This window comes from Delphinapterus leucas, chromosome 9 (genome assembly GCF_059928025.1).
Source record: "Delphinapterus leucas isolate spDelLeu-1000000601 "Yukka" chromosome 9, BTC_Dleu_Yukka2, whole genome shotgun sequence".
Classification (NCBI taxonomy): domain Eukaryota; kingdom Metazoa; phylum Chordata; class Mammalia; order Artiodactyla; family Monodontidae; genus Delphinapterus; species Delphinapterus leucas.
The window spans coordinates 93,199,169-93,226,039 of NC_143137.1; the positions used below are offsets into that span (position 1 = coordinate 93,199,169).

Here is a 26,871-nt window from a genome sequence, read left to right on the forward strand (position 1 = left end):
ATGTAAATGGACTAAATTCACCATTTAAAAGACATGGAGTAGATGAATAGATAAAAACACAAGACCCATATGTGTGCTGCCTACAGGAGACTCACTTCAGATGTAAGGACACAGACAGACTGAAAATGAATGTATGTAAAAAGTATTTCATACAAATGGAAACCAAAACAAAGCTCTGGTAGCAATACTTATATCCAACAAAATAGACTTTTGTGATAAGAGACAAAGAAGGGCATTGCATACTGATAAAGGGGTCAGTCCAACAAGAGTATATAACATTTGTAAATATTTACTCACCCAGCATAGGAACACATAAATATAGAAAGCAAATATTAACAGAGCTAAAGGAAGAACTAGACATCAACACAATAATAGTATGGGACTTTACTACCCCACTTACATGAATGGATAGATCATCCAGATAGGTAATTAATAAGGAAACATTGGTCTTAAGTTAGACCAGATGGACTAAACAGATATATGAAAACAGTCCATCCAAAAGCAACAGAATACACATTCTTTCTCAAGTGCCCATGGAGCATACTCCAGGATAAATCATATGTCAGGCCACAAAACAAGTCTTAATAAATTTAAGAATATTGAAATCATATCAAGCATCCTTTCTGACCACAATGGTATGAAACTAGAAACGAATTACAAGAAAAAACTGGAAAATCACAAATGTGTGGAGATTAAACAACATGCAACTATAAAAATGACTGGATCAACGCAGAAATTAAAAGAAATTAAAAAAATACTTTGAGACAAAGGAAAATGGAAATACAACATACCAAAACTTATGGGTTGCAGTAAAAGCAGTTGTAAGAGGGCAGTTCATAGCGATAGATGGCTACCTCAAGAAACAAGAAAAATCTCATATAAACAACCTATACTTACACCTCAAGGAACTAGAGAAAGAAGAACAAACAAAGCCCAAAGTTAGCAGAAAGAAGGAAATAACAAAGATCAGAGGGGAAATAAATGAAATAGAGACTAAGAAGACAATAGAAAAGATCAGTGAAACTGAGAGCTGGTTCTTTGAAAGGTAAACAAAATTGACAAACCTTTAGCTAGGTTCAAAAAATAAATCAGAAATGAAAGAGGAGGTGTCATAATTGATACCACGGAAATACAAAGGATTGCAAGAGACTATTATGGACAATTATATGCCAACAAATTGGACTACCTAGAAGAAATGAATGAATTCCTAGAAATGTACAACCTTCCAAGACTGAATTATGAAGAAATAGAAAATCTGAAGAGACTGATTACTAGTAAGGAGATTGAATTAGTAATCAGAAACCTCCTAACAAACAAAAGTATAGGATCAGATTGGTAAATTCTGCCAAACATTCAAAGAAGAATTAGTGCCAGTTGTTCTCAAACTCTTCCAAAAATAGAAGAGGAGGGAACACTTCCTGATTTATATTACAAGGTCAGCATTACTGTGATACCAAACCCAGCAAGGACACCACAAGAAAAGAAAACTACAGGCCAATGTCCCTAATGAACACAGAGGTAAAAATTCTCAACAAAATATTAGCAAACTTAATTCAACAATACATTAAAAGGATCTTACACCATCATCAAGTGGGGTTTATTTCTGGGAGGCAAGGATGTTTCAACACACACAACTCAATCAATGTGATATATCATACTATTAGAATGAAAGAAAGGAATCATGATCATCTCAATAGGCATAGAAAAAGTATTTGACAAAATTCAACATTCATAATAAAAAACTCTTAGATTAAGTATAGAAGGAACATATTTCAGCATAATAAAGGCCATATATGACAGGCCTACAGCTAACATCATGTTCCGTGGTGAAAGGTTGAAAGCTTTTCCTCTAAGATCAGGAACAAGACAAGGATGCCCACTCTCACCAAAGTTATTCAACATAGAATTGGAAGTCCTAGCTAGAGCAATCAGGCAAGGAAAAGAAAGAAAATTTATCAGAATTGGGAAGGAAGAAGTAAAATTACTTCTACTTGCAGATTACATGACTTTATAGTTAGAAAATCCTAAAGATTCCACCAAAAATCTATTGGAACAGTAAATGAATTCAGCAAAGTTGCATGATATAAAAATCAATATACAAAAATCTGTTATGTTTCTGTACACTAATAACAAACTGTAAGAAATGGAAATTAAGAAAACAACCTCACAGTTGCACCAAAAAGAATAAAATACCTAGGGATAAATTTAGCCATGGAAGTGAGAGACCCATAGACTGAAAATTGTAAGACATTGATGAAAGAAATTAAAGAAGACACAAATAAATGAAAAGATATTATGAAAAGATATTCTGTCCTCATGGATTGGAAGAATTAATACTGTTAAAATGTCAGTACTATCAAAAGCCATCTATAGATTCCATGCAATCCCTATCAAAATTCCAGTGGCATGTTTTACAGAAATAGAACAATTATAAAATTTATATGGAACCACAAAAGACCCTAAATAGCCAAAGTAATCTTGAGAAAGAAGAACAAGGAAGAACAAGGAGAAGGCATCATGCGCCTGGATTTCAAACTATATTACAAAGCTATAGTAATCAAAACAGTATGGCATAGCATAAAAACAGATACACAGATCAATGGGACAGAATAGAGAGCCTAAACTAAATTCACTCATATGTGGTCAGTTAATTTATGACAAAGGAGCCAAGAGTATACAATGGGGAAAGGACAATCTCTTCCATAAATAGTGGTGGGAAATGGACAGTCATATGCAAATGAATTAAACTGGACGACTGTCTTACATCATATACAAAAATTAACTCAAAATAAAATAAAGTCTTCAATATAAGACCTGAAACCATAAAACCCTTAGACAAAAACATAGGTGGTAAGCTTCTTGACATCAGTCTTCGTGAAGATTTATTGGCAAAAGCAAAAATAAACAAGTGGGACTACATCAAAGTAAAAAGATTCTGCACAGCAAGGGAAATCATTGACAAAATGAAAAGGCAACCTACTGAATGGCAGAAAATATTTGTAAATCATATATCTGATTATAGGTTAATACCCAAAATAGGTAAAGAATTCATACAACTCAATAGCAAAAACCCACACAATCCAATTAAAAAATAGGCAGAAGTTCTGAATAGACAGCTTTCCAAAGAAGACATATAGATGGCTAACAGGTACATGAAAGATGCTCAGTGGGAGAGTGATAATAAATAAATAAACAAAACTCCAAAACGATCCATGGTAAGTGCCATGCAGAGAATTAAAATAGGCTACTGTGTTAAAATAGTGGCTGGGTTGTCAGGGGAAAGTCTCTCTGAAGAAATAACATTAAGATGAGATCTGAGTGACATTCATAAAGCAATAGTGATAAGTTTTTTCAATATAAATATTAGCATAAAATGTTTGCCATGCTAATATAAATATAATACTCAAAATTCACAAAAAAGCCTGGAAGTATTCCATAATGCTAATACAGACCATATTTGGGTGGTAGGATAGAAGTGGGTTTTTCTTTCTAAAGAAAGAATGGTAAAATACAAAAGAAAGTGGTAAAATACAAAAATATATTTAGGCTTTGTCCCCGATTTCTTACACAGAGTTCCTAAAACCCTCGAAATTTCCTGAATGATGGAAGTGTTTTTTGTTATTCACAACAAGCTCGTTTCAATCACACCTGAGTTTATGCTACTGAGGTGACTTAGGGTGGGGTCTCTAGATAGCCCCAGGATGGGTTGGTCACCAGGAAGACCAAGTGATTAGAGGGTTAGAAATTTTAGCCCCACTTACCAACCTCCAGTAAGGGGAGAGGGGACTGGAGATTGAGCTCTATGAAAACCTTTGAACTATAAGATTCAGAGAGCTTCTGGTGAAGACAGCAAGGTGATGGGAGGGTAGTGGAGCATGGAAGCTCTGCACCCTCCCACCTCATACCTTGCCCTGTGCATCTCTTCCATTTGGCTATTCCTGAGTTGTATCCTTTATAATAAACCAATAGTAGTAAGTTTAAAAAAAAAAAAAAACCACAGTGAGATCTCACCTCACACCTGTCCAGAATGGCTATTATGAAAAAGACAAGAAACAACAAATGTTGGTGAGGATGTGGAGAAAATGGGACCCTTGTGCACTGTGGGTGGGATTGTAAATTGATGTAGCCCCTGTGGAAAACAATATAGAGATTCCTCAAAAAGTTAAAAATAGAACTACCATACAATTCAGCAATTCCACTTAAAGGTATATATCTGAAGAAAATGAAAACACTTAACTTGAAAAGATATATGCACTCCTATGCTCACTGCAGCATTACGTATAATAGCCAAGATATGGAAGGAAAAAGATTTTTTTCTCTTCTTTCTTTTTCTTCTTCTTTTTCAAACCCCACAAGATATAATTAGGCCCAATTATAGTTATTCTACTACCAAATTTATTTACTTACCACTAGAAAATTAATTTTTTTCTTCAAATTAGTCTTTGTTTAATGAGTACCGTTCTGCAAAATTCATGTTTTAAGTTTTTAGCAATTGTCATGTTAAAAATACTGTTCCTGGGGACTTCCCTGATGCAGTGCTTAAGAATCCACCTGCCAATGCAGGAGACACAGGTTGGATCCCTGAAACGGGAAGATCCCACATGCCGCGGAGCAACTAAGCCCATGTGCCACAACTACTGAGCCTGCACTCTAGAGCCTGCGAGCCACAGCTACTGAGCCCACGTGCCACAACTACTGAAGCCCACGGGCCTAGAGCCCGTGCTCTGCAACAAGAGAAGCCACCACAATGAGAAGCCCGGGCACCGCAACAAAGAGTAGCCCCCGCTCGCTTCAACTAGGGAAAGCCCGCGTGCAACAATGAAGACCCAACACAGTCAAAAACAAAAAAAACAAAAAAACAAAAATGTTGTCCCTAAACAAGGCCTTAAATAAAGGCCTTGGAATTATTTAAAGTAATTTTATATTGAAGATATTCTCAATTTTTAGCATTGCTTGGACATTTTTTTCAATTTGATGTTTTTATTATTTATCCAGACTCTGGTCTTTTGTTTTTATTTAAGGCTTTAGTTTTCAGTTCACTTTTTAGAGTTCTAATCCCAGGCAAATAATCTAGTTTAAATGTGTGTATATATATATATATATATATATATATATATATATATAAAGTTTATTTTTCTTACATGTAGAGAAAGGCCTTACCTGTTGAGGATTTTTTACTGGTTGGGAAAGGTTTCTTTTTCCTTGTACCATGAGCTTTCAGTTTTAATAAAGATGCCTGTGAATTCCTTAGAGGAACCTTATTTACTGCAGTTAACTTATTATGTACAAAAATTATTTATTGCTGTGCCTCTTTCGTATGAGAGGTTAACGAGCACAGCTAAAAACCACAGCAAAGGGGTGGGAAGTACCGCAGAGAAGGTGACAAATGGAGATAGTTCCAATTGCAGGAAGGGCTGGAACATCTGAGGTGGGAAGGAGGGGAGCTTTTATAATGGTGACTCTGAGTAAGTGTAGAGAAAATTGATTCAAACATTTGATCTGGGATCAAAGAACCTTTATTATGAATGGTCAATGTTAAAAATATAAAACATACGGAAGCTGTTGCCTGTGAAGTCATTTGCGTACTCTAGCTGCAGAGATGTAAAAGCCAGTTCATTGCTATAAACAAGGACAGATTTTCTTCCTGGGCCATATGTTTTGGAGTTTTCTCTCTCCAGAATCAGGGTGGGGAGGGGGTAGAAATTACTGGTTGACATATTCTTCACTGTTGAAAATAGCTGCACTGAATTCTTTTTATTTTTGATTCATTACTGCTGATCAATTTAAAACTTTTGAACTTCCTCATAAATATCCATAAGAACTTTTTTTGAAAAAGATTTTTATTTCAAAGCAGAATATTTGCCATCAGTTTTAGTACTAAAATATGACTTATTGTTATGGTGTGTTATGACACATTTTTTAAAAAGGAGACTAGCAGAGGGCCTTGGAGAATGGCATACTTGACCTTGTTTTTCCCATATGTGAGTTAGGAATGATAATCCCTGTTATGAGCCATTAAGGCAATGTCTATAAAACTCTTTGAGATCCTCAGAAGAAAAGTTTTATGTGTATAGGATTTTACTGTTATCTACATCGTTTACTAGGCATCTTCAGCAAACGTTGCAATCTGATTTGAGTTTTTCACCTTTATAATTATACCTTTACATGTAAACTTGTCCTAAAAACCTTTTCTAAGGAAAAAAAAATCATCTGTTTCCTTATTTGATGCAAGGTTCTCCCCCTTCCCATATATAGTAAGCGAGCTTTTTCTAGGTACTTTTTCTTCAGCTCTATCTATTACGGAGGGTATTATAGTTCAGGCTGGCCTTGTAGAAGTGGAGGACCCCAAGTTAGACAATGAGCGTATCAAAATTATTCTTTTGCCACTAAAGTCCATCATGAAAGACAGGGCTGCTCTACCTCCTGGGGAGAAATGTGGCAGTATTGTTTGTGACGAATGAGTAGAATTTACTTACGCCCAGTCTGTTTCCAAAAGAGAGTTTGATACACTGGTTGACTAATACCTTCGTTGGGAGGGGCCCTATTAGAATACTCTTACTGTCAGGGATCAGAGTGGCAGTAAGAGCTTTGGGTTCAAGGCTTGGGCTTCAGAAAATCTTCTTGCACATAAAGTGAACCTTGGCTTATAACAAACCCTATTTTATGTCCCTTAACATGATACGGAAGGGTAGGGAACATGAGCACATGTAAGCTATTCTAAGTTGATTGATGCCAACACTAATGGGCATTCCTATTTGAAATACACTGACATCCTTTTAAAAGTCATATAGACTGAAAGTTTCTTTTATTGGAGGCAGTATACATTGGTTCTCAACTTTAGCATGCATAGGAAACCTCCTTGAGCCCCTGTCCCAAAGATTCTGACTTAGTATGTGAGGTAAGGCATGGGAAACTTCAATTTTAACAGGCCCTATAGTTGAATTTAGAGCAGGTGGTCTGAGGACATTTGAATTCTAGGGCATTCTGTGAGTCTTGGAACCAGTCAGGTGATCTCTGGCAAAAGGCACTTAGTCTTTGCTAAGCATCAGTGCCCTCATGATGAAAGGAAGGTTATAATACATAACTATACTAATATATAACTTTTGGGGTTTTTTAAAAGTTAGATTAGATAAGTAAAACACTTAGTTCAGTCCCTGGCTCACAGCATGAACTTAATAAATGGTCTTTCTAGCAATTAAGTGTGGAGATTCTGTTTCTGGGTAAAATGGAGTAAGCACATTTCTCCCTGTCCCACCCACGGAACACAGTGATAAAACCTGTACAGAATGCATGGAACATCTGTATGAGGACTGTGAGAAGTAAGTAATAGCAGGAAAATTGGGAAGGAATACCAGAATTTGAAATACCTCTAAACTGGCAGTAAGTTTACCATTTTTTCCCTCTGATTATTCCTTTACATGAACACAGCCTGAAACCTGGGAGTGGGCCCCAGGGAACAGAGCTGAGTTCCAGGAGATGCCCTTCATTCCTGGTGCGGGGAGCATAAAAGTGGAGTCTAATGTCAGAGAGAGTGTGGACATCCTCCCTTTTTGTCCTCTCGTTTTCTCACCCCCCAGCCTCCAAGCAGTCCTGTAGCGGCAGCGGTGGGTGAGCAGCAGCCAGACTCCGAGGAAGGGGACCTTTCTTGTATCTGAGCTGTGATCCCAAAAGACAGGGCTGAGTCCTTGATGCTTTTTCCTCTGCCCTCCCACTGACTGGGCTCTGCCCTGGAAGTATGCTGGGGAGTAGGGTAACTAGAGGGGAGCTCTAGTTGCAGAGAGGGAAAAGCTTCAGAAAGGGATCTGTGAAGTTGTTTGTGAACTCCTGCGCTCACCCCTGAGCTGCACATGCATTGATCTGGTCCTAATCAGGACACCGACGATGTTGAGAACTATTAACAAATAGACAACTTCCCAGGTTGCAGCATGACCATTAAGTAGGGCACAGGTTCAAAAAGCAATTGCAAAGGCTTTGAAAACTGAACTGACAGTAGAACCAAAGGACATAGAAGGTGAGTTGGAACTTGCAGACTGAACTTAACCAGGTGAACTGCTTGCTAAAAACAATAACAACAGAAATTTTCTGTAGCATTTAAACAAGTCTCAGAGGCTCATAACATAATATTCAAAATGTCCAGGATACAATCCCAAATTACTCAGCATATGAAGAACCAGAACCTGCATGAGAAAAGACAATCAGTAAATGCCAATGCCAAGATGATACAGATGTGGGAATTAACTCATGAAAACTTTAAAACAGCCATTATAAAGATACTCCAACAAGCATCGCAGACACTTAAAATAAATAGAAAAGTAGAAATGTCCAGAAAAGAAATAGAAGATTTGAAGAAGAACCAAATGAACATTTTAGAACTGAAAAATACAACCACCAAATACAGGAACAAACACCTCACTGAATGAGCTCAGTAGCACAATGGAGGTGACAGAGGAAACAGTCAAGGAACTTGAAGATGGATAAATAGAAATTATTCAGTCCGAACATCAGAAAGGAAAAAAAGATAGTCCCCTCCCAAAAATGAAAGAAAGAACAGATACTCAGGGACCTGTGGGACAATAACAAAAAAATCTAATATTTATGTCACTGTAGTCCCAGAAGGAGAGAAGAGAACAGACTGAAAAAAATTGAAGCCATTGAAGAAACGATGGCTGAAAACTTCCCAAATTTGGTGAAAGATTAAAAACATACAGATTTAATAATTTCAGCAAACCCCAAATAAGATAAATCCAAATAAATCCATGCCCAAGTACATCAAAATATTACTGCTGAAAAGTAAAGACCAAGAAAAAGCATTTGAAAGCACCCAGAGAGAACGACGTGTTGTTGATACATTTGGGGGAGCACTGACTCAATTGACTGCAGCTTTCCTGCCAGAAACGGCAGAACCCAGAGAGAAGAGGCACAACATGTTTAAAGGGCCGAAAGGAAAGAACCGTAACTGCAGAATTCTATATCCAATAGAAATATCCTTAAGAAATGAAAGTTAAGTAGATAACCTCCCCTACATTCTCCCTTCTTTCCCATCCTTCTTTTTTGAACAAACACATGCTTTCGTATCTCTTTGGGGAGAAACAGTACCTACTTGGAATATTTCACATTTATTTAATGCTTAATATGTCAAGCACTTTCACTTACATTGTTTCATTTTGTCCCAGGCAGCATTCTCTTTCAAGCACCTAAAGCATGGTTATGACCACAGCTCTTGAAGCAGTCTCTCTAGAAACATTTTGAATGCTGGCATAGTTGAAGACAGAAGGATAATTACTTTACCCACTATTTAACACCAACTTTCAAAGAGAAAAGAGGTCCAGTAAGTCATATTCAGAGAAGGAGACATGAGTGCACCCCAGTTACCATTGAGTGCAAACACTGAGTAGTTTTTTATGTAGCTTACACTGTATTCTGGGTGAGGCCACATTTATAAATTTAACATGTGATCTAGTGAAGGCACTTGCTTTTTCTTGAAATGACTTGTTCACTCTTGGTGGGGGAGGGTGTGTTTTGATTCCTGGATAAGGCTTGAGGCCAATTCTTGGATCAGGTGTGGTGACAGGGAGGTTTCTAGAAAGGGCACTGTATATGGTGTCACTTTTTAAAATCTGAGAGAGTAATGCTGTCTTTATTATTCCTAAAGGAAATGAATAAGTGAAACATGTGAAAGAGAAATTACACCATTGAGATGCTCTCTTTACTTCAGGGAATCTTCTTCACTTCTCTCTCCTTTGTAAGATGATTAATGGATTGACTTTATTTAAACTGTGGGAAACAAATGAAACCATTAAGTGTTTATATTTAAGGCAAATACATTAATAGAGGTCGTGAAGCTTTCTGTAGGCCACATGGCCTGCCCCTAGCCCATAAATGCTCCTTCTGACTTTCCAACGCAAGTGCCAAACACTGCCTCCACACATTCTTTTTAAAACTTCTTTTCCATTCCAAATCCACTTGGTACTTTCATTATGGTCTTGTTAAAATTGCAAGATGTCCACTGGGACTTCCAGGATAGATTTTCTCTTTACTGAGGAGGAGCAAAAGAGGAAGTATATAAAAGCACTTCTATTTGTTATTCCTTCAGGGAGTCATAGTAAAGAAAAATAGGGACACTTCTATAGGAGGAGTATCTTTTAATTTGACATTGTTTTAACGGTAAGCATTTGGGGCAAGTGTGTATGCTTCCCCTTTATTTTAGCACCTTGTACAACATCCTGGATAGGACTACTGGGACAGATAATACTATTTTATTTACATGTGGAACAAATAAGTGAATGTACCTACAAGATATATGTTGATTATTAGCTTGATGTAAGTGCAGACTTGCACTTATGTTATTGGTTCTTAGAATTAGGTCAGTTTTACCCAATTTGTACCTCTATCTCTGTTTCCTCTAGATAAGACTTACTGTGGGAATCTGATAACTCTTTTCCTATATTCTCATAAATGGGTACAAGATATTACGGGGGGTCTGATAACTGCTTTTCGGTTTTCCTGTATGTAGGCACATGCTTAAATGTAGTAAAAACTTCTTATAAATGAGAAAACCAGTCACCAGCATGACCCATCCTAACTGCATGATCCTTCCCTCCGTATATCCTTGTGTTAAGAAGTATAAAGACCAGCAAGGAATGGTCTTGAGGATGGAGTGGTATGTCCTGAACACTAGTACCCACAGGCAGGTACACAAAAATTTTGTGAATTCCACTTTAAAATTCTTTTTCCCTTTTAGATCTTGAATTTGCCTGAACTGATTGATGATTCCAAGTATAGAACTAACCACCTTCGGGTACAGAATAGAAAAGAGCTTATTAAAATACTATCGACACGGTAAGCTTGGCTCTACTGTTTGTACCTTTAAGAATTAATATGTTATTAGCATTTATCTGGCATTTTATGGTGCTCTTTTTGGCTTATTTAGATTAACTTATAATTATCTTTCATTTTACAAAATTCGTTAGTGGAAATATATTTTAAAGCTATGTTTTTCTTTGTTTGAAAGCGTTTGAAAGTATTTCACATGTCTTTCTAAGTATTGCATCATAACAACGATACAAATAAGAACATCACAATAGCTTGCATTAGTTGCTTCTCTGTGGCATGTAAGTGTTTGGGTTTAGTCTATCATAAATACTAACAGTAATAATTCAACATCATTTTTTACATTTACTGTATGAATCGCTCTACATACACGATCTCATTTAACCCTTATAATCATCCCGTGAGGGAAGTTCTATTATTTCCATTTTACAGATAAGGAAACTGAGATAAGGGAGGTTCAGTCAAGAGCTTGTTGGCTTTTCTGAGCCTCTCTGTGTAGTTTGTCATGTTGATGTTTTGAAAATGGCAGATTGAGTCATAAAGGATTAATGCTGACCAATTAGAGTATTTGATTTTCAAATTATTCCATTCATGTCAGGTTATACTTTTGTTAAAACCTGTATCAATTTTTCAAGTTTGCCTCAGAAAAAGTTAATAATTCTTATTCTTTCCTATCAGTTTCACTTTTGTTTACATCTAACTTCTCGATCTATAGGAATAGATAGTGGTTTTTGTGGATCTCAATGCCCATGTGAACCGTTCTTCAGTATGGAACATTTGCTCTCATCAAACCAATAAATTAAGGACTTTTGTTCAAATACAATATCTTGTCTTTTGAAAATGCCCTTGTGTTTCCATGTAGCATAGATATATCAAAGTTCTTAGACTCATAGATATCGAGAACAAACTGAGTACCAGTGGGGAGGTGGGGGAGGGACAATACAGGGGTAGGAGAGTGGGAGGTACAAACTACAGGGTGTAAGATAGGCTACAAGGATGTAGTGTACAACACGGGGAATATGGCCAATATTTTCTAATAACGAAATGGAGTGTAACCTTTGAAAATTGTATTAAAAAACTAACAAACAAGCGAAAGTTCTTAGAAAAAAACTTCTGCTAATATTATGTTTATTCCTCTTCCCTTCTCCTTTGGGGACCTCTACATGAGTCTGCATTCATTACCTATTTGCTTTTTCCTGGATTTTAAGCACTTCTCTATGCTGCCTGTATCTCCTCCTTCAACCAATGGGGCCTCTGTGTGTGGGACTGATATGCAGAGAAGAGGGGAATGAGAATTGGTCTCCCCTTTCTTGGTCATTAGTTAAATAAAACTCAGATTCTACTGCAAAGCCGGAGAGCCCTCAGTCATTAACATTTCACCCCATGAGAATTGGCCCTTTATCTCTGCTTTTTGCCTCTTTGCCTCTCAAGCAGTTTTTGATTCATTTAATTCATTGATATGCCTTTTTCCTTTCACACCACGGTTACCAAGTTTCAATAACAGGCACTTGTGAGAACCTTATCAAAAGCTCTTGGAGAGTCTAAATAAATCACATCCATGCTGTGAGAAGAATGGACCGAAGAAAAATACAAAACCTAGGCAGATACGTGTCATCTTGTTACTGAGTTGCCAGCACTCTTCTAACTTTAAGAACCACAGAGTTAAATTATTGGTTTCCTGTGTCCTAAAACCTGTATTCCTTGCTAAATTCTGTTATAGAATTCTATTGTGGACAGACTTCTAGCAGCATCTGTAACAGTTTAATTTCAAATTTCTCTTTTTGGGGTGAGTTAAATAACCTAACACCTTCTTCTTTCTCCTCTTATAGACCCAGAAGTGGGAGTTTCAGCATTTTGGAACCCATAGGTTCTTATATCTTTATTCAGACTTAAGGAATCAAACTTGTAAAGAAGAGACTGGAGGGTAGTCTTAAGAGAGGAAACTTGATAAGGGACTTGCCTTCATCATCATCCTGCTGTTAAAACACAGACCACAGAGAGGCTCTTGGGTGCCCAGAGGCCAGGGTCCCTGCTCTCTTGGGCTGGTGTGTGGACGTGTTTTGGTGGTGTCTTGTGGGATGCAGTTCTACAGTCTCTTCCAGCTCAGGTCTCTTCTCCTCCGTGGTGGATCAAACAATGATGACCAGGGAAGATTAGGATATTGATTCAGTCCCATCAATAACCTTATCATTTGTTTTTCTGAATAAATATCCCTGGATTCATTAGTACTGTTAAGTGTTGGGCTTTCAGAAGTCTCTGTGAATGTTGTAAAATGTCTCATTTTCATGATATGATTTTATGTTTTTCCAATATTCAAAATATTAATGGCTCTATATTAATTACATGATTAGATCTGGTCATTTTATTCTGACATCATGGCCTTCCACAATCTGACATGACCTTTCCTTTCCACCTTTTCTCAATATAAAGGAATAATATAGGGAGGTGGGTCCAGAGGGAGAGAGTAGGGGGAGTTGGCAGGAAAATCATGCTGTAAAAGTTATAATAGTGTTTATGATAAAGGAGTTTCTGAAACTTGTGAAACAAAGGAAAGTTTTTGGCCATAAAATGAGTTAGCTTGTCAACAACTTCTGTTTTCTGTGTAACCTGATGATAGGTCTTTTTTTTTTTCTTCCAGTTTTATTGAGATATAATTGACATATAATGTTGCATTAGTTTAAGGCACACAAATAATGATTTGATATATGTATATATTCTGAAATGATTACCCTAGTAAGTTAACATCTGTCACCTCACAGTTACAAATCTTTTTCTTCCCTTGTGATGAGAACTTTTCAGATCTACTGTCTTAGCAACTGTCAAATATACAATACAGTAGTATTAACTATAGTCACCATGCTGCACATAACATCCTCAGGACCTATTTATTGTATAACTGCAAGTTTGTGCCTTTTGAGCACCTTCACCCATTCCCCCCCACCCTGAAGAGACATCTTGAAGGGAATACTCTACCTGGTAGAGCTCGAAGTTTTCCAGCAACTTAGAACCAGCAAAAACTTCCTTCCACACCTGAAGAGACCTAGGGACTCAAGAGTTTCAATGGAACATGCTTCTCATTTGTTCCTTCTCTTACTCATCTATTTAACACGTATTTATTGACTACCTACTATGTGCCAGTGACTGTTTTGGGCACAAGGAAGATGGCTTCAAACACAAAACAAAACTAAACTCCCTGCCTGCCTGGACTTTCATTAGAGTAAACCTTGTAGACGTTCTAGAAGACTTTTCTTTAAGACCTCTTCCATAAAAACATGTGTTTTGATATGCCTAAGAAGTTAGCTGTCCGTATTTTTCATATAAACTTTTTGTAAATTTTGCTTTACAAAAGTATTGCAGCTACAGTCTGTGCCTGCTAATAACTTATTGTCTTTTTGTCTTTTCGTGAGCATATTACAGTGCACATGCTACAGTTTTCTGTGTGTGTGGTTTTCCTGTCATTTCTATAGGAAAGCATATTTTTGGTAACAGTAGCTACATTACCATGTGAATATACCATGTTTTTCCCTGTAGTCTGCTATTAAACATTACATCATAAAACTTAGCTTTAATGCTCATAGACACTTTCATCAGCCTATATTTCTATTTTGGAAAATCTTTAAAATACATTAAAATGTAGAGGGGTTTGTGAGAGTGAATTTGCACTTCAGACAACTTTTAAAAAATCTCTAGTGATGATGGGCTCATGGTGTTCCTTAAAAACAAAACAAAACAAAACGTCGCACCCCTTTCATCCAATTCGATATCCAAAAGTGAAAACAGAAGCATTTATGGATTTTTACAAAGTTTGCTCTCCTAAATACAAATAAAGGCTCCCTCTTGTGTTTCAAAATCTTCCTTCCAAAGTATTTTTCCTAAGTTTTGATTAATTTCCTGAGTAATTTCCCAAAGTAACTTTCCTGCCCATGGCAAGCGTTCATTTAAGTGTTTTAGAATCAGGTGATTCTCTTTGCATTCTCCTCTGCAATTCATAGACTCTTTAGAAAGTGCCTACCAGGAATGTCAGTCATTTACCTCGCTTTTCTGTCACTCTTGCTAAATTCAGTTTGATGCTGCTCCCTGAGAGTTGTCAGCCTCACTTGGAAAGGCAGCTGCATGTTTTTGTCATCAGCGGAGTTTTCCATAGCCAGCACAAACACAATCCCTCTCAAGTGCTCTCAGGTGTTACTATTCCCCAACTGTGGCCGTGAGCAAGTTTTGTGTTTTTTTTAATTTAAAGGTGGAAGACTTTCCCCTTGAACTTGCCATTTTATCCAGGGTGTTTCAGAAAGTCTGTTTACCCAGCTGCTAAGACCAAAAGCGAGGCAAAACTAAAGCATGTTAAAAGTCCCCAGCTAAAACACAGAAGAAAAGATAAGATCGAGACTAATGCAGAGTCTGTTACAACAAACCCCTCCTTTGCAAAGCTAAGGAGCAACAAACTCCTCAACCTGTGCTACCCACACACGGGACCAGCATTTTTGCAATAGTTCAGACCTCGCGGGAGAGACTAAAAATCATGGTGTGTATTGATACTGAGAAGAGAAGGATTATGATGATGTATTAGTAGTTGGGGAGAAATAATAGGAAGACATGAAATGAGGATGAAGGAAAAGAGAAATAATAGGGAAAATAGAAATACAATTCATTTTATTCCTCCTGCTTCCTCTCTTCATCAGCGTTAATGGCCACTGACTGTGTGCCCTTGTCCTGCAGATACAGAGATGAAAGAAGAGGTGGCTCTTGGTCTAAGTAGGAAAACAAACAAGCAAAGCAATGAATTAAGTAGTGTGTGTGAAGTGCCACTATACACATACACACAGGGTGGTGGGAGCCCAGAGAAGGGGCGACTACCTCAATCTGGGCAAGTCAGGGAAGGCTTTCCTGCAGACAGTGCCAGCTGAGGTGAGTCTTTTTTTTTTTCCAGTTGAGATGAGTCTTAAAGGACAAATAAAATTAGGCAGGTGAGGAAAAAAAGATAGTTCACATCAAAGGAGGAAATATCAAACTGAGTGTAATTTTATACGGAGGAAAAAATAAATCATAGAAGAAAAAGAAGTAGCTTGGAGAGAAACTGATGACAACTTTTAAATTGCTTTTTGAAAAATGCTACACATGTTAGGGAAGCATATGTCAGTATAGTCCTAGTGAAGGCATTCCTAAAATGTTGGTTACCCTAAGTTGTCATAAATAAAACTAACAGTGTGAGACAAATTTACCTTTTAAAGTACTGTGGCATCTATGTTCATCAGGATATTGGTCTATAATTTTCTTGTGATATCTTTGTCTGGTTTTGGTACCAGGGTGATGGTGGCCTCGTAGAATGAGTTTGGGGGTGTTCCTCCCTCCGCAATTTTTTGGAGGGGTTTGAGAAGGATAGGTGTTAACTCTTCTCTAAACGTGTGATAGAATTCACCCGTGGAGCCATCTGGTCCTGGACTTCTATTTGTTGGAAGATTTTAATTACAGTTTCAATTTCATTACTTTTGATTTTCTAATTCTTCCTGGGTCAATCTTGGAAGGTTGTACTTTTCCAAGAATTAGTCCATTTCGTCCAGGTTGTCCACTTTATTGGCATATAGTTGCTTGTAGTAGTCTCTAATGATCTTTTGTATTTCTGCAGTGTCAGTTGTAATCTCTCCTTTTTCATTTCTAATCTTATTGATTTGAGTCCTCTCCCTTTTTTTCTTTATGAGTCTGGCTAAAGGTTTATCAATTTTGTTTTTCTTCTCAAAGAACCAGCTTTTAGTTTTATGGATCTTTGCTGTTGTTTTCTTTGTTTCTATTTCATTTCTTTCTGCTCTGATCTTTATGATTTCTTTCCTTCTACTAACTTTGGGTTTTCTGTGTTCTTCTTGGTTTAGGTGTAAGGTTAGATTGTCTGAGATTTTTCATGTTTCTTGAGGTGAGCTTGAATTGCTATGAACTTCCCTCTTATAACTGCTTTTGCTACATCCCATAGGTTTTGGATCATCGTGTTTTCATTGTCATTTGTTTCTAGGTATTTTTTGATTTCCTCTTTGATTTCTTCAGTGATCTCTTGGTTATTTAGCAGCGCACTCTTTAGCCTCCATAGACCAATATCACTGATGAATATAGTCGCAAATATCCTCAACAAAATACTAGCAAACAGAATCCAACAATACATTAAAAGGATCATACACCATGATCAAGTGGGATTTATCCCAGGGATGCAAGGATTCTTCAATATATGCCAATCAATCAATGTGATACACCATATTAACAAATTAAAGAATAAAAACCATATGATCATCTCAATAGATACAGAAAAAGCTTTTGACAAAATTCAACACCAAATGGTTACAAGACCTAAATAGACATTTCTCCAAAGAAGACATGCAGATGGTCAACAAATACATGAAAAGATGTGCAGCAACACTAATCATTAGAGAAATGCAAATCAAAACCACAGTGAGGTATCATCTCACTCTAGTCAGAATGGCCATCATCAAAAAATCTACAAACAATAAATGCTGGAGAGGGTGTGGAGAAAAGGGAACCCTCCTGCACTGTTGGTGGGAATGTAAATTGATACAACCACTATGGAGAGCAGTATGGAGGTTCCTTAAAAAACTAAAAATAGAACTACCATACGACCCAGCAATCCCACTACTGGGCATATACCCTGAGAAAACCATAATTCAAAAAGAGTCATGTACCAAAATGTTCATTGCAGCTCTATTTACAATAGCCAGGACATGGAAGCAACCTAAATGTCCATCAACAGATGACTGGATAAAGAAGATGTGGCACATATATACAATGGAATATTACTCAGTTATAAAAAGGAATGAAATTGAGTTATTTGTAGTGAGGTGGATGGACCTAGAGTTTGTCATACAGAGTGAAGTTAGTCAGAAAGAGAAAGACAAATACCATATGCTAACGCATATATATGGAATTTTAAAAAGCGGTACTGATGAACCTAGTGGCAGGGCAGGAATAAGGATGCAGACGTTGCGAACAGACTTGAGGGCACGGGGGTGGGTGGTGAGGCGAAGCTGGGATGAAGTGAGAGAGTAGCATCGACATATATACACAACCAAATGTAAAATGGATGGCTAGTGGGAAGCTGCTGCATAGCACAGGGAGATCAGCTTGGTGCTTTGTGATGACCTAGAGGGATGAGATAGGGAGGGTGGGAGGGAGGCTCAAGAGGGAGGGGATATGGGGATATATGTATACATATGGCTGATTCAGTTTGTTGTACAGCAGAAACTAACACAACATTGTAAAGCATTTATACCCCAATAAAGATGTGGAAAAAAACCCCACATATGAACTGTTTAAAAAAAAATAAAGTACTGTGGCAATACCTTTAGTAAAATAAATAATTATTTTTGGTTTTGAATGATTTGGTTTTTCTGAAGTCAAGTTTCTGGTATGCAATTGAATATCTGCTTATTTTCACAGTTTACTGTATTAAAATACTGTGAAATTAAATGCTGTAGTTCACGGCCTTCTAAACAGAGGTGCTAAACGGACATTTGTTGAATTGAATCCAGAACTTATTAAAGAGCTTCACCTTTTTAAATTTGGTGTCAAGTTATTTTTAATATACTTGTTCAGAATATTGGAGAGTTGGACCTGGAGCATTTTTGGGCTGTTCATGGAGGGCTTGTGACTTCAAAGATGCCTAAATATAATGTTAATTTTTAAAAACGGACATCTTGGTTCCATCAGACAAATTTGGTCATTCCACTTCCCTGCCTAGGTCTTTCAGGGAGTCTCCACAGCTTTGAAGATAAAGTTTAAACTATTTAACACATGTAATTGCATCTCCCACTTTTGCCTTAGAACCATCTTATAATTTGGCCTGGTCTTTTAATCTGCTGTGTCTTCCCACAAGCTCATTGCTTTTCACTAAAATGATGAAGCTTCTTCATCTCACTGGCTGCTACTAGTCTTTTAAAATGAGCACAAGTTTTGGGAGCTCTTCTCCTCTCGTTTGTCTGTTTAAAGCGGCCCCTCGTATGTTGCTGAATCAAAGCATCTATTGCGTTCAGCTGTTATTAATCCTCCACCTTGACGCAGCAGTAAACTTCTTAAGGCAGAGACTATCTTTTTGTTTTTAGAGACAGTTTTTTTAAGAGCAGTTTTACGCTCATAGCAAAACTGAGAGGAAGGTACAGAGAGTTCCCATGTACCCTCTGCTACCCCCCAACCCCTGCCCTCTCCCCCAGCCTCCCCACCAGCAACATCCCTCACCAGAGTGGTACACTGATTATAACTGATGAGCCTACGTTGACACATCGTAAGAGACTATGCACATCGTAAGAGACTGTCTTTTTTGATTTTTATTTCTGGTGCCTCTTTGGTTCCCTGGCACTAGATGTTCTTTCAGTTAGTGAATGTATGAACCAGTGAGGGGCAAAGCTATCCCAATTTGGCAAACTGGCCAAAGGGAAGAGACCCAATGTCAGGTCAGAATAAAAAGAGGAGAGCAGTGGTAGCCAGAAATGAGAACTTTTTCTAAACTAACCTAGGAGGCCTGTAGTATGATCACAGAATGTCAGAAGGCCTGAATTTGAAACCAGAGCCTTCCACTAACTCTGTGGTCTTGAGCAGATCCTCTGATTTCTCTGAGCCTCCGGTTCTCATATATACGGTACGTATAAGAATACCTGCATCACTGTGAGAATTAAAAAGCAAGACAGGCATGAAAGCAGCCAGCATGGCCCTCAGCAAACAACAGTGCTCAGTATATTTGAGGAGAACCTCAATCCTCAAGAATCAGAAATTACAGTTCCCACGTTTTTTGCCATCAGAGTTCTCCTATGTCATTTTTTTATTCATGGATGCCAAGTTTTGAGAGATTTTCCTCTCCCAAACTGTAATTATTATATGAATTACCTTCCACAATTTTTATTTAATAAAGTTTCATTTAACTGCCAATCAGATCCTGATTAGGACGATATAACTAGTGTTATTGTACTGATTTGATTTAATTCTAGCAGACGTAAAGCATGACATTCTAGTTGGCCTGTATGACCTTTTTGCAGCTAAACAAATGATTTCTGTTCAACTTCTTAAAAAAATTAAAAATAGCTCACAAGACTCAGGAATACATTTAACTTTGTACAGTGCTCCTAATAAAGGCTACTAATAGTGCTTGTTTTTTCTTTTCTTTCAAACCCAAAGTGGACCTTAATAGTTCATATACTATTCCCTTTCAAGAAACACTGTTTCTCAGTGTGGGCAATGAATTTGGAACTTGTGAACATTCCACTTAAATTATTCCATGCATTTGTGGTTGTACCCTCATAAAGAATGAAGCACTTTCGTGTGTTCCTGAGTTGCTATGCTGTGTTAATAGACTCTATGAAAAGCTTCAGTCAGGGTCTTTGAACTCTGAAATAAAATACATCCATGAGTTCTCCTGTGTCATTTTTATGGTTAAGATTTTCAAAGTTTTAATGGGTATCTTTGGCTTTCCTGAAAACTGTTGACTTTACTTTTCTCTTAAATAATATCTATAATATCCCTAATTTTCATTTTTAGTAGAAAATAAAACTACCACATATTTCACCTCAGACAGCCCTCTATCTCTTGCCCCTTCCCCTACCCTCCATCTTAAATCCCCATTTCAATCCTCCCTCCTGCCTGCCTTCCACGCCCCCATCTTCCTGTCCTTATCCTGTCATTCACAATTTGAACTCTTTTACAATTAAATAATACATGGATATCACTTATCACTTTCCTATGTGGGTTTTAGCTACTTGCAGGAAGGCTCCATTGAAAAAGTGGCTTGCTTAGAGAAGAGGGAGAGTTTTATCAGTGGCCACGAATATGATATAATTTAGAAGGACTGGGCGGAACCTCTATTCCATGGAATATAACCCTTCCTTACACATAGTTTGCTGAAATTCTGCAATTATAGATTTTAGGGGCTTAAAAGTTTGTCCGCTCTTAAGCTTCAAACAGCACAGGGCTGGGGAGTGTTAAAGCATGTAGTCATATTCCTTAGAGTAAATAAAATTCCCCAGGCCCTTTCCTCAGACTAGATTTTAATACGGGGAAAGTGGAGAAATCATCAAAGCCCTGCCTAAGGTGAGGGAAAAGCAGAATGGAGGCTGAGAGCAGTCAGGAGCCCCAGAGATTAAGTTCCCCTCACTGACACTTTTGCCAGGGCTGGGAGGCTATGCGAGTCTCTTTTAACCCGGATTAATTCCTCCCCTCTAAACCTGGCAACCATCGACTCTCCCATGTCTACATGTTTTTAATATACATAGAGAAACTTACTGTTTTCTCCCACGGAAACTTTTTTGTTGGTCTAATATTCTCTTTCCCATATGATCACATTTTAAAATCTCTTCTGCCAGCCTTCTTTTTTTTCCTGCCTACTACTCGTATCTAACGAGGCTGCATTTCACGTGATTTTTATATATCCTCAACCTACATATTTAGTTTATTGTAACCCTCCCCCCAACCTTTCATAATGCTTTGAATCATATCATTGTAGGTTTATCTGGGATCCACTGCAGAGGGCTGATTTGGATAAATGGATCTGACGTTTGGTGAGGGTCACATTTGTTTTCTTATGCATTCCATGGCAGCTCTGCCATTATCAGCTAATAGATGGTCCCTTGTAAAATGTCTATATTTTATGTGGTACATTTTCTGAATGTTGGTCATTTGGAGATAGATTTAAGTGGCTATTTGTTGTTACTATAAAATCAGCCTGGAGGGAAAAAGAATGAAAGAAACACAGCCCTGGAATGCATCCCTTTTGGCTTACAGAATGCAAAGGGAACCACTGCAACTCCAAACAAGCTCCTCGTGACCAGGGCTCTTTCTACCCTGTTAAGAGAATTCTTTGTGACTGAGAATCAAATGATATCTTTAAGTGAGTCAGGATGGAATGGAATGTCATCCCACTCCTTCTCTCCCCCTCCTTTTTTCCAGAAGGGCTATAAAACATTCCACACTGCCTTTTAGTAGAAAGAATTAGGTGGTAGTGGTGGGATATTTATACGTATGTGCAGGGGGGGTGAGGATGGTGGCGGGAGGGAGTCCAGTAAACTCTATTTCCCTGGATAAAACATTTAATACCCTCATTTCTCCTTTGGAACTTAATGTATATTTTTAGATTTATAGAATGATAGAGCCCTAAACACGTGGGGAGCTGGACAGAACCTGGGATATCATTGAACTTAACCCCTTCCTATGTGTAAGAACTTAGAATTTAACAGCATCATGGCCAGAGACCCCTTGAAATCTGGTGGGAGATTCCACAAAGCCAACTCGAAAGGCCTTCCTTTTGGGAGGGTGTAGGCACAGCTCTCCAGACTTTGCTGGCTGACCTTCTTTTGCCCTTGACTTTTGAATTGGATAGAGAAGCTGGAGTTTGACTCTTTCTCCTGACACTCGGTTTGCTCCGTAGACTCCTAGACTCATTCCTGCCCTGCCCAATTTCCTGCCTGCCTTTGGCTTAGACTGAGTTCTGTTCTGCAACTACTTTGCCCCCGCTTGGGTTCTATTCTTATCTCTTCTTAGCTTCAGCTTTCCAGCGTAGGCCTTCCTTGGTCCTTTGATCTGACATCAACTGATGTTTCTAGTGAGAGCTGACTCCACCTCTCTCCCAGTGCTGACAGCTGACATCCCTGCTGAGCCTTGATTTCCACCAGCTGTCCAGCATCCTGGAACATTCCCTAGCGACCAGCTGCTCCTGGCCGTCTTCACCTGGACAATCCACAGTAGTTTTGGCAAGCTGCTCACTGCTTCCAAAGGCAGACTGGACCTACCTTAGTTCTGGTTTAATATGTTTTCCCCAGTATCACACAGCCCACTGGTGTGTGAGGCTCAAATTGGAATCTCCTGATTCCTTTTTCCACAGCACTCCTGGGCCAATCACTTATTTTCCTTTTCTCTAACTAGAAATTTTGTATTTCGAATAATCCTAGGTAGGAAAAGAAATTAAGTGAACATTCTGCACGCCCCCCAACCCGAACACACACACACACAACTTTTAATCTTTCAGTTTTTAAATTTGCATTTTTTCTTTCTTAATGATTTTTCTTCCCTCTATTGTGAATTGTTTTTCTTTTCTCATTTGCTAACTTTGGAAAAAGAAAAATCCAGACATTGGAATGTCTGAGTTTATTTAAGTCTCAGCACTCTGTTCAATTTAATGAAGGGAAACAAAAAAGGAAAATCAGAATGCTGGCCTGGATCTTTGTGGCTCTGGGATTGGCCCTTTTTGGTGGCCATTGATATATACTATATTTGGAAAATAAGAGTAATTGGTGGTTCCAAGCTATTTTTAAACACATTAGAATATAGAAATAAATTCTAAAATATAGAAATTTAGAACTATTACAAACAGAAACGGTGAGAGACATAATCATTTTGTAATAATTTAACTATTTTCTAATATAGGTAAATAAAAAGAGGATTTTATTTAGCATATTTAATGAGGTGGAGGTAGTAGACATATGTCACACTGCATACCCTGCTAACAGAGAGCACATATTCGTTTTTAGTGTCTATGGAACATTTAAAAACACTGATTACAGACTAGGTTACAGAGAAAATATTAGTAAGCTTCAAGAAAGAAAAACTAACCACAATGAAATATTCTAAAAATTAATAACAAATTTAAATATACAAGCATAGATATAACTATAAAGAACAGCATGTAAGCCAAAAAATTTAATATGGGATGAAAAATTTAAAATCATATTTAACAGTTGTGGTGTAGCAAATCATCCTAAAACTGTTTTAAAATGTGTCTGAAAACTTTTTCTATGAAGCGTTAGGTAGTAAATACTTTAGGCTTTGCGGACCTTGTGGTCTTCATCATAGCTACTTAACTCTATTGTTGTAGCAAGATGGCAACCATAGACAATACTTAAATGAGTGAGTGTGACTGTATTCCAAACGGACTCTATCTATGGACATTGAAAGCTGAATTTCATACATTTTTGATGCATTACGAGATATTATTCTTTTGATTTCTTTCAATCATTTAAAAATGTAAAATGCATTTTTTTCTTGAAAACTCACAGAATTCACTCTCTTAACAATTTTCCTACATATCATATAGCAGTGTTAGCTATAGTCACCATGTTGCCTTGTATATTACATCCCTAGTGTTTGTTTATTTTATAACTGGAAGTTTGTACCTTTTGACCACCTTCTTCCAATCTCCCTTCCTCTTTGCTTCTGGTAACCACAAGTCTGATCTCTTTTTCTATGAGGTTATGAGGTTTTGTTTTTGTTTTTTTTTTTTTAGTACTGCATATACGTGAGATCATATGGTATTTGTCTTTCTCTGTCTGACTTATTTCACTTAGCATAATGCCTTCAGAGTTCACCCATGTTTGCACAAATGGTAAGACTTTCCCACTTTTTATGGCTGAATAATATTCCATTTTCTATGTATACCACAATTTATTTATCCATTTATCCATTGATGGACACATTTTTTCCAAGCCTTAGCTATAGCAAATGATGCTGCTATGAACATGGGGATGTAGATATCTTTTCAAGTTAATGTTTTCATTTCCTTTGGATATAATCCCAGATCTGGAATGTATAGTTCTATTTTTAATTTTTTGAGGATCCTCCATACTGTTTTCCATAGTGCTGTACCAATTTACATTCCCACCAACAGTCCACAAGAGTTCCCTTTTCTCCACATCTATGCCAGCATTTGTTATCTCTTTCTTTTTGACGATGGCCATTCTATCAAACATGAGGTGATATCTCATTGTGGTTTTGATTTGCATTTCCCTGATGGTTAGTGATGCTGAGTATCTTTTCATGTGTCTGCAGGCCATCTATGAGTCTTCTTTGGAGAGATGTCTATTTGCCCATTTATAAATTAGGTTATTTGGGGTTTTTTGCTGTTGAATTTAATTAATTATTTATATATTTTAGGTATTGACCCATTTTCATGTATATGGTATACAAATTTTTTTTCCCATTCCATAGGTTGTCTTTTCACTTTGTTGATTGTTTCTTTTACAGTGCAGAAGCATTTTAATTTGATGTAGTCCCACTTGTTTATTTTATTTTATTGGAGTATAATTGCTTTACAATGTTGTGTTCGTTTCTGCTGTACAACAAAGTGAATCAGCTATATGTACACATATATCCTCTCCTTCTTGGACCTCCCTCCTACCCACCCCCCCCACCTCCCCCAATCCCACCCATCTGGGTCATCACAGAGGAGCGAGCTGAGCTCCCTGTGCTATACAGCAAGTCCCCAGTAGCTGTCTGTTTTACACATGGTAGTGTATATATGTCAATCCTAATCTCCCAATTCGTCCGACCATCCCCTTCCCCGCTGTGTCCACATGCTTGTTCTCTACATCTCTATATCTGCCCTGCAAATAGGTTCACCTGTACCTTTTTCTATTATTTTTGATATTGTTGCTTGTACTTTAGGTGTCATATCCAAAAAAATCATTACCAAGACTCATGTCAAGGAGCTTTATTTCTGTTTTTATCTGGAAGTTTCGTGGTTTCAGGTCTTACATTTAAGTCTTTAATCCATATTGAGCTAATTTTTGTGAGTGGGTGTAAGATACAGATCTAGGTTCATTCTTTTACATGTGAATATCCAGTTATCCCAGTTTCATTTATTTAAAAACCTGTCCCTTCTTCACTGAGTATTCTTGGCTCTCTTGTGAAATATTAGTCAACTGTTTGTGCTTGGATTTATTTCTGGGCTCTGCATTCTGTTCCATTGGTCTATTTCCCTGTTTTTATGCCAGTACCATATTGCTTTGATAACTATAGCTTTATAGCATTGTCTGAAATCAGGAAGTGTGATGCCTCCTGCTTTGATCTTCTTTCTCAGGATTTCTTTGGCTACTCAGCATTTTTTATGGCTCCATGTAAATTTTAGAAGTGTTTTTCTACTTCTGTAAAAAATGCAATTGAAATATCAATAGGAATTGAATTGAATCTATAGATGGCTTTTGATAGTATTGACATTTTAGCAATATTAGTTCTTTCAATTCACGAACATGGAATACCTTTCCATTTATTTGTGTCTTCATTGTTTTCATCACTGCCTTGTAGTTTTCAGAGTAGAGATCTTTCTCCTCTTCAGTTAAATTTATTCCTAAGTATTTTATTGTTTTTGAACCTGTTGTAAATGGGATTAATTTCTTTATTTCTTTTTTAAAAAGTTCATTGTTAGTGTAGAGAACACTACTGATTTTTGACTGTTAATTTTGTATCCTTTAACATTACTGAATTGGTTGATTAGATCTAACAGTTTTTTGGTTGAGTCTTTAGGATTTTCTATATGTAAAATTATGTTTCCTACAAAGGTAGACACTTTTACTACATCCTTTCCAATTCCAATACCTTTTATTTCTTTCTCTTGCCTGATTGCTTTAGTTAAGACTTCAAGTACTTTGTTGAATAAGAGTGGTGAGAGTGGGCGCCCTTGTCTTGTTCCTGATCTTAGAAGAAAAGTGTTCAACTTTTCACCATAAGAGATGATGTTAACTGTGGGCCTGTCATTTATGGCCTTTATTATGTTGAAATATGTTCCTTCTATGTCTAATTTGTTAGGAGTTTTTATCATAAATGGATGTTGATTTTGTCAAATGCTTTTCTGCGTCTCTTGAGATGATCATATGATTCTTTTTCTATCACATTGATTGATCTACATATATTGAACCATCTTTACATGCCATGGATAAGTCCCACTTGATCATGGTATATGGCCCTTTTAATGTGCTGCTGAATTCAGTTTGCTAGTATTTTTTGAGACGTTTTTCATTTGTTTTCATGAGGGATATTGCCCTGTAGTTTTCTTTCCTAGTGGTATCAGTCTCTGGTTCTAGTATCAAGGTAATGCTGGCCTCATAAAATGAGTTTGAGAGTGTTCCCTTCCCTTTTATTTTTTGGAAGAGTTTGGGAAAGATTGCTGTTAATTCTTCTTTGTAGTTTGATAAAATTTACCAGTGAAACCACCTGGTCCTGAGCTTTTCTTTGTTGAGAGATTTTTTATTACTAATTCAATCTCCATAGTAGTAATTGGTTTATTCAGACTTTCTAGTT

The 26,871-nt window shown here is 37.3% G+C and overlaps 1 protein-coding gene across 4 annotated transcripts in view; it reads left to right on the forward strand.

Moving 5' to 3' along the window:
* The window catches only part of SUGCT (succinyl-CoA:glutarate-CoA transferase), a 793,918-nt gene that overhangs the window by 243,152 nt on the left and 523,895 nt on the right, over nucleotides 1-26,871 (forward strand). For all 4 annotated transcript variants that reach the window (XM_089917071.1, XM_089917070.1, XM_022593044.2 and 1 more), the window contains one exon: nucleotides 10,742-10,839. In XM_089917071.1, the coding sequence (XP_089773197.1) occupies nucleotides 10,742-10,839 (98 nt within the window). The remainder of the gene's footprint in view (nucleotides 1-10,741; nucleotides 10,840-26,871) is intronic.